The sequence below is a fragment of the Alnus glutinosa genome, chromosome 2 (genome assembly GCF_958979055.1).
Source record: "Alnus glutinosa chromosome 2, dhAlnGlut1.1, whole genome shotgun sequence".
Classification (NCBI taxonomy): Eukaryota; Viridiplantae; Streptophyta; class Magnoliopsida; order Fagales; family Betulaceae; genus Alnus; species Alnus glutinosa.
In genome coordinates this window covers 24,458,623-24,467,790 of record NC_084887.1, presented here as the reverse complement: position 1 = coordinate 24,467,790, position 9,168 = coordinate 24,458,623, and the positions used below count along the sequence as shown (strand labels likewise).

General features: G+C 37.6%; 1 protein-coding gene across 1 annotated transcript; it reads right to left on the bottom strand.

The window, feature by feature from the left end:
* Nucleotides 1–1,460: 1,460 nt before the first annotated feature.
* LOC133859096 (small ribosomal subunit protein uS15-like) lies at nt 1,461–3,732 on the bottom strand. The gene is made up of 5 exons (XM_062294408.1): nt 3,621–3,732; nt 3,462–3,534; nt 3,228–3,366; nt 2,587–2,773; nt 1,461–1,724 (listed from the first exon to the last, which is right to left on the bottom strand). The coding sequence occupies exons 1-5, from the start codon at nt 3,641–3,643 to the stop codon at nt 1,691–1,693; spliced, it is 456 nt and encodes a 151-aa protein (XP_062150392.1). The 5' UTR covers nt 3,644–3,732; the 3' UTR covers nt 1,461–1,690.
* Between the last annotated feature and the right edge of the window lie 5,436 nt (nt 3,733–9,168).

Sequence of the window (9,168 nt, the reverse complement as noted above, 5' to 3'; positions counted from 1 at the left end):
TCTCGTTAGAATTTATGAAAAACTAGTCATGTGTCTTGCATGTGACCAATTGGATCAAAATCTATTGAAAATACCATTGCTTTAAACATTGAAAAAACAGATTTACACTTTATAGTTATTAATCAAAAAATAAATAATAATAATAAAATAAAATTATGAAGATAGAGGTGATCGAACCACCCCAATTTTATTTCGAAAAAATTCTAAAATAAAACAGTGAGTCAAAGCGCCATTTTAAATGACACCTCAATTTTCATTTTTATTTTCAATTTTTTTTTGCGAATTTGAAATTGATTGTTCCAATAAATTTCAAGCAAATTTTGCAATGTCCACTGGTGCCACATTACATTATTTTTTATTTTTTATTTACTTTTAATTCAGAATAAAACCTTAAAAAAAAAAAAAAGCTTTGTTTACATTTCTTTTTTTTAAAAAAAAAAAAAAAAAAGAGAAAAAGAAAAAAAAAACAGAAGAGAGGAGCCCCTCCAGGGGTTTCCAGTTTCCACGGGTGGGAGACTGGGAGTACTAACAAGCCACTCCATTTTCTATTTGAGTGGCCGAACTGATTATGGTATTTTAATAAGTTTTTTTTGTCACAATGGTCATATGTGACGCATGTGACAAACTTTTTCATCCAACAGAACAGACAAATCTAAAGGATTGACCTTTTTATCACAAAACGATAGTTTGACATCCAAGTGTCAAGCCAAACCTCATAGATGAACGTAATTGAGATTGAAAGGAAGAGGAAGAGTAGGGGGCAAATAAGGTAACCATTCAACTCAACTAGGGGCGGATAAGGTTAGCATTCAAAATCCGCTCATAAAAGGTGGTGCTCAGCCCCACTACCTTTAACTGCTGGGATCAAGTATAACCAATCCTACAGTATTGTGTCTGAAGAATGGTAGTAACCTTGAACCAACCTCACCTCGAGCTTTAATGAAATTGTGATTGAAAGGAAGAGGTACAGGATAAACGCAAATTCTATTTCTGCCCCTGGGAACAGACAACCCTATTACCAAATCCCCTCCCCCACTGGAGGCAAATCAGGGGGAGGTAACTGGCTGAAATCCGTTCATAGAAGGCGACGCTTGAACCTACCACCTATACCTGATGGTAATTACATCAAATATAGCCAATTTCATAGTATTGTCTGAAAAATGGTAGTAACCTTGAACTCTTGAACCAACCTCACCTCGAGCTATCCTCCGGCAATTTACCCTCAACACCGCGCATCAACACATTATGCTAACCAATTAATTGCTAAATTAAATCATTTCCGAAACATGATTGGACGAAAGTATACAAGACCTCACAGACACCACTTTCAAGTTAAAAAAAAAATTACTTGCCATGCAATAATATATAAAAAAATAAAAAATAAATAAATAAAACAATAACAACAAAAAAATATATATCTAAATCAAAAGGTTCGAATCAAAAAGAGTACACCACAACAATTAAAGGAAACTATGAAAACACAAATATAGAAACCTCAAGATCCAAATACAAACTCCTTTGTTCCATATTTTCCTCCTATTAAAGAAGGATACCAAAATCTGTTAATAGTTATGAACTAGGTCACACGGCTGGACAAATCTTTTCCAAAATAGGAAGACCATCTTGCTCATTCAGAATAGCCATTACTCTCAAAGAAATCTAAAAATGTGCTGAGCTAATGCTACATAATTTAAGCAACAAGAGTGCTGGCAGTGGTTGACTCGCTGCAGAAACAAAAGTTGAGTTAGTAAAATGCTTATTCAGGTCAACAAAGTGAGTAGTAAGGTTAATCATACAAAAAACGGAAGGATTCAGAGCTATATGGCAAGAGGAAAATAAAAAAATATATATAACCAGAGAAAGCCAGTCGGCAACTTAAATATTTATTTATTTAGAAAAAGGCCATTAGTGGTGATGTAATTCAAACAAATTGAAGTGCACTATTTCGCCAACACCTACAACAAAAACATTGAATTAGATGTTTGTTCAGGGAAAAAGAAAAGGTACACTCAGAGAAGGGACATCAAATAGTCCAAACCCAAATCCAAGCACTAAGCCAATCCAGTTCATGACCAATTTCTTTAACGAATATGAACAATCAATTCGGATGGCATGCAACAAACCAAAATCAAGGTATCTATTCCAAATCCATCTTTAATTTGGAACCTCAACAATGGCCAACAAAGAAAGTTAGTCCACAACAGTCGAGTAGAAAATCCTATAAAAGGTGGGTTTTCTTATACGGCTGTATGTCATCCCCGCAGTTGTCTTCCTCTACAAATGTTTCCCCTAAAACTCTTTAAAGGTAAATACTTTGTACTAAATGTTATTGACCGCAGGCATCAGGAAAAATATTGGTGAACAACCATGGGGATGACACTCACAGAACATAATTCAAATATCCAATATAAGAAACCATAGAGCAAATCAAAAGGTAAAGTTACGATCAACAATTTTAGATTTCACATAATTCGAAAACAGAAAAACAATAGCACAAGGATCCTAATTCAACCACATTAATCAACCAATTAAATATGAAAACGCAAAGTATTAAGATTATCAAACACACAATCTTGTGAGACTTACTATTTCCAGACAGGAGGAAGCTTCTTTGTTTTCTTGTAGTAGCGAGCGAGCCTGTGAATCCTGCTCTCAACCAGAATCAACCTGAACTTCGAATCCTTATCCTTCCTGTTCCTCTCAAGATGCTTCCGGATAGACACTGCCTTCTTGATAAGATGGTACAGATCCTCCGGAATCTCAGGTGCAAGGCCTAACCCGATCAAAACAAGAAACAATTGAACAAAACAAGAAACAATTGAACAAACCAAAAAAAGAGAAACAAATAAATTCTACAACAAAAACCAAAAAACCTAATGTGCCCCGAACTAGAATCATATGTTACTGGGAAATTGTATATATAAAATCAAAGCTTTGAATCTCAACATTTTCATTAAGTAACCCAAGAAGAAAATGGGTAAAAATAACCAATTCCCAAGCGGCTCAAGTCCAACATCTTGGGGTCAATCAAATAATGTCTTCAGTAAAACAAGTACAAACCAAACCAAATCAAACACGTCTCATATCTATTATTTTCTCATTATCGCACAACCAACTAATATTAAGAACATCTGAAGCCCCAACATTCCAATTCCAATACCCCGGTCCACATTTTCTCGGAATCCAAACAGGGCGCAAGCCCATAAAAAAAAATTAAAAAAACATACCGTGGGCCTTGAGAATACGAAGGATCTTGCTTCCGTTGATACTCCTCACCTGAGCGATACCATGGGAGTCACGAAGAATCACACCGATCTGCGACGGTGCCATACCTTTCTTCGCAAGCTTGCAAATGTTATCCTCAACCTTAAAACCCACAGCCCCATTGAATCAACATCAGAAGGTGACAAAATAAACACACATTAACACATATCACTCAAAGAGTAGGTTTGTATCCGTACCTCCTGAGCAGAGGTCTTGAGCCAACTAGGCGAAGTTCTTTTGTAGGGCAAAGCTGAGGCTGAGATACCCTTACTGGAACCATAAAAACGTACATCAAATGTTGCTTACGACATACATCTAACGTCTAATTATAGGGAGAGTGAGAGAGAGAGAGGTACCCGTGGCTGTGCATTCGACCCATGGTTGCGGCGAAAGTGGAGCTCTCTCTTCGCTTATTCCTCTGCTGAGACGAGATGAGCGAGCTGCGGAAACCCTAGGCTTATTTCAAAGATGAGGGTTGATGGAATTTATATATTAAGCTACATTCCGTTGTTTACCCTTTAGCTTTCTAATATTGACGAGCATGTCCTTTGGAGAATTTAGTTTGGGCCGTCGTGGGTTGGGTCAGGGTTCGGCACCACGATTAATGAAAATGTTGGTTGTTAATTTTTCTTTTTACGTTACGGCCCCTTTTTTGAGAAATGAATATTTCATTAAAAAATTGAATAATTATTATTATGAATAAAAAAAAAATGGTTATTTTTACTTTTTAATTTGGTAATAATCCATATACTTTAATTTGAATTCAATCAAAATTACTAAAAAAATCGCACATTATTTTTTGTTTTTTAAAAAAAATAAAAACTTAAGAAAAAACTTAAATTATAAATAAATAAATAAATAATTAAAAACTTGTGAGTGGCCAACCACCCCCAAATGAGAAATGCTACACAGGAGACCTTTGTCCGTCTTTCATCAGCCCCTTTCCAACGTGGCAGTCCTATTTTATTAAAAAAAATTTGAAACCAAAATCACAAAATTTGAAACCAAAATCACTGGTCGTCGAGAACAAAAACCATTTCCCCCCCATTTTCTTTCCCACCAAAATCACGGCCTCGCCAACGCTGACGCCTTCCCCCCCATTTCGACTAGAAATCCGACGCCCTTTCGACCTCTCACAGACCGGCACCGGATCTCCGAGGTTGCCCAGACCGGCCGTCCCAGCTCGCACTCTCGAACCTAGAATAGACCGGCCGTTCCAGCTCACCGACCCACCGATCGGCGCCCAGATCGACTCCCAGCTCTCCCACAGACCACCACCGGATCTCCGACGTTGCCCAGACCGGCCGTCCCAGCTCTCACTCTCGAACCCAGCACAGACCGGCCGTCCCGTCCCAGCTCTCTCTCTCGAACCCAGCACAGAGCATCGCCCACGAGCATCGCGGATCTCGATCTCCGACCTGGTTCGACGAGGAGCGCCAGAGCGAACCACGAGCACCACCGATCTCCAGTCAGTCTCCCTCTCTCTCTCCGACTCTCTCTCTCTTTCACTCGGATCCAGCAGACCAACGCAAATCTCCGACGAGGAGCGCCAGAGCCGGCCTTTTTCTGGACTGCAGATCTACGGTCAGTGCTATTCGATCCCCCTCCCTGTGCGACACCTCCTTCTCTCCCAGTGTCTACAAAATCTCAGGTTTTTCTTCTCAATCTCTCATCGTTTGATTTTTCTGGACTGGTTGGGTCTGAATCTGGCTTTGGGTTTTTGTATGCGTATACTGTCAAGTATTGCTTTCTCTTAGGGTTTTGTGCAATGCTTGATTAGTTGAAATTCTTGTTGTTCTCTATGTTTTTTTTTCCTGGCCTTGTTGCTTTGGTTGGTGGTGGTGGGAATATCACTCTTTTTTTTTTCTTTCTTTTGTGATTACTATAAATAAATCGGTGGTAAAAAAAAATTACTTCACATGAATCGGTTTGTTTAACTGTGATAAAATTCATGGCACTTTCAGCACCCTTTCGATGCTGAATATGAATTTTCCTCCTTGGATTTATTGTCTGTACATATTTATTGATGTCTTTTCTTTTACCTGATTGTTTGAACCTAAGATCCATTATAATTACCCACTAAAACTTGTGATCCTTTTTGTTTTTGTGTAAATTGCTTCTACTAGATGGGTTACTACATAGCAGAATTTGCTCTATTGTTTACTTTTGATGCAACCAATAAGTTCTGATTGTGAATTCACCTAATCAGTTTAAAGGCCAACATTTGGTTGGCATAGGCATCATAGGTTTTTGTTTTTGTTTTTGGTTGTTGTTGATTTTTTTCTTTTGAGCTTTAATTCAAATTTTTGGCTATTTTGGGCCCCTTTGATTGTATATAAAAACTATTTTGGGTTCTGAGGTTGGGGGTTTTGTTAATTTATAATGGGCTTTTGTTGCTTTGTAATGAGAGAGAGATTGGAGCTATTTTATGTGTTACTTTGGAAAGTTGAGGACGCTGAGCATTTTTATCTGTGTATAATAATGCATGGTTATGGAATGTATGTGTTTATGGTCAACTCTAACAACTCCTATGTTATTCAAGAAATATAGTTTTGTTAATGGTTCATAGTAAAGGGTTAGTTGAAAATGAAGATGAGAGGGTCTGAGCACATATACAAGTGTTGGAATAAAACAAAAGAAGAAATAATTTTGTTATTTTCTCTGAAACCTGAGGATTGTTTATGTTGTGGTGTAAGTTTTAAATTTTATTATTATTTTTTGAAAAAACCTTTTATTGGTAACCAAGCACAGCATTAAGGTTTATTGTTGTTGAATGATCAAATTAAGGTTTATTATATTTGTAATAACATATTCTTATTTTTGGATTATATTTGTAGAAATTCAGCCCTCTAATGTTGTGAATTAGCAAACAGCTGTGTCGTTATCAAATCTATGTGTGTCTTTGTGAGCCATGCACTTCATGCATTATTGCTTGTACATTTGGCAATAGATTGTTATAATGCTTACAGGGTACATTTTAAAGAAAAAAAAAATGTAAAGATGCTACTATTTACTTTTCTTCTTTATTATGATATTTAGTGATATTCTGATATTCATTTGAGGTTTGTTTATTTTTTATTTTGATATTCTTTTGACTGGTGATTGTTTGACATGCTTGCATGCTTAGATTGGTTGGTTGGTTGAATGATATTTTCTAAGGTTTTATTTGGGTCTTTTGCATAGGTATAACAAAATGTCGGTAAATAGTGGTGCGTCAAGTGCGTCAAGTGCATGTCCGTTATGTTATTGTGGAGTGCCTGCACGTGTAAGGTATTCTTGGACTGATACAAATACCGCCAGAAAGTGGTATGACTGTGAAAATTATAAGGTACTTTTTGGAATTAATAGTGTTATACTTTGTTTGTTAGTAGGTGGTGATAACATTTTTTAATCTTGCTTTGTAATGCAGAGAAAGGGTGATTGTGATTTTTTTGCATGGGCTAATAATGAAATGACTACGTACGAGACAAAGATAATGGAACGCCTAAAAGTCATCGACGATAGAAGAAATGCAGATAGTGATAGACTTGAGAAGCTAATTGAAACAAAAGATAATGATCAATATCTTAAACTTGAGAAGTTGATTGAAAAAAAATATAAAGATGAATACGTTAAACTTTGACGGGACCTGGAGCAATGTCAAACTAATGGAAAGATGTTTCGGGATATGATAGTAGTAGTCATTTTGCTTTTTGTTTTTTACCTTAGTGGCTATAGTGGATCTTGAGGTACTTACTTGATGTTAAACTAAAAGAAAATGAGAGTTATGTATGAAGTTGGGATGTATTGTATTGTAGTATGTTGGATTGTAATGTGGTCACTTTGTAGAGAAATGTTATTTTGTAATTGGATGTAATACAACAGTTTATTTCATTGAACTTTTAGTTGGATGTAATATGATAGTTTACTTGTTAGTAATGAATGGTATTTAATTTAATGTTATGTTTAGTCTGCTGTGTGTTTTTGAGTTGTTTAAACAAGTGTGTATGATTAGTTAGTTGGATGTAATTTTGATCCCACTAATTGCTTGTCTTCCTTTTTATTATTTTCACATTTAGATAATAGAGAATCTTTGATATTCCACCGGCATTGAGATACACCAAAAGCTGTCTTTGCTAGTGTGAGTGCGATGCCAGAATTGTCTTTGCCTTTAGTTTATTCTACTAAAGTCCATGGATGCAAAAGGTTCATGAACACAAGGTAGGCCAGAACCACAAGTATGCATGATAGTTTAATAGAAGACTCAATTGCTGAGAATCCACATTCTTGAAAACATAGAAAGAAAATGATGGAAGTGAATGTGACAGGATATTATATTACAGTATTACTGAATTCATTAACAAAAAACTGACTACTCTGTAAACAGCATTTACATCTTCTCATATGAGTCTGAACCAAAACTCTATCCAACATTTTCAACCAGATTTCTTGTCTACTGAGATGATAGTTTATATTCTTTCCCCAACCGAAAACAAAATGCCTCATCAACCGAAAACAGAAGGAACGCTGATGTCTTCACTTTAGCAAAGTTGTCCCACATATCAAACTAAGAGGATTCCATGCTACACGCTGAACTGCTTCTTCAACATCCCAGACTCTAAGACATCTGCCAGTTTCAACCTCCCAGATACACACAGTGCCATCAAGTGAACCTTTGTGGAGCAAAACAGATTATGAGACTCATATCCAACTATACTCTTTTATTGTATCCGAATGAAAATACAAACAAAGAATAGCATCCAAACCTGAAGCAATCCACTGCCCTGAAGCTTCAGTAGAAATTGACATAACAGCACCTTAAACATGGAATAAAACATGGGAGTGTTGATTTCAATATAAGGACTGAATTTGTTTATTCCGTAGTCAAGTTGGTTTGAGGAGTATATTAACTGGAAGACGGTCACTGATCTGCAAACATGGGAGAAAATTAGATTCAGCAACCATATAAATTTCCATCAACTCGGTGAGCCAAAGCACATTCCCCAGGAACAACCAATTAAAGGGTTCCATTTCCAGTAGTGCTCTTGCTTTTGACAAAAAGTACTTCAAAAACAAAAAAAAAAACAAAAAACAAAAAAAGTGGCATATATCTATGACATGCACCATATATATATATGCAAGAATTGTAAATACAACTTTATCTTGTTGACTTATCTTGGAATTTTAATCTATATGATGTTCTCTAATGCATCAAGAAGAAACTTGCTATGGCTAATAAAAACGCACCTACAATTTCAAGTGAGCATCAGATTTACTCGTGGTTTGAAAATTCTTTGAAAATAAATACAAGACATGGAAAGGGGAAAAAGAAAAACCTGAGATTTTGTAGACACTGGGAGAGAAGGAGGCGTCGCACAGGGAGGGGGATCGAATAGCACTGACCGTAGATCTGCAGTCCAGAAAAAGGCCGGCTCTGGCGCTCCTCGTCGGAGATCTGCGTTGGTCTGCTGGATCCGAGTGAAAGAGAGAGAGAGTCGGAGAGAGAGAGAGGGAGACTGACTGGAGATCGGCGGTGCTCGTGGTCCGCTCTGGCACTCCTCGTCGGACCAGGTCGGAGATCGAGATCCGCGGTGCTCGTGGGCGATGCTCTGTGCTGGGTTCGAGAGAGAGAGCTGGGACGGGACGGCCGGTCTGTGCTGGGTTCGAGAGTGAGAGCTGGGACGGCCGGTCTGGGCAACGTCGGAGATCCGGTGGCGGTCTGTGGGAGAGCTGGGAGTCGATCTGGGCGCCGATCGGTGGGCCGGTGAGCCCGAAAAAATTTATTAAGGGATTTTTTTTTTCATTAAAAAAAAAAAAAAAATTCTTGACCCCCCTAAGCCAAAATCCTAGCTCCGCCACTGAGGGGCGGTGCGACCACCCCTTACTTCTTTTGTAGTTGGTCAACCAGCCATTGGGGTGGTCGGC

Excerpts from the sequence above, each read along its gene's own strand:
- LOC133859096 (XM_062294408.1), bottom strand. The coding sequence starts at position 3,643 with ATGGGTCGAATGCACAGCCACGG. Across the intron at positions 3,535-3,620 it reads GGTCGAATGCACAGCCACGG|TAAGGGTATCTCAGCCTCAG; the intron begins GTACCTCTCTCT and ends TTATGGTTCCAG. Across the intron at positions 3,367-3,461 it reads TCAAGACCTCTGCTCAGGAG|GTTGAGGATAACATTTGCAA; the intron begins GTACGGATACAA and ends GTGGGTTTTAAG.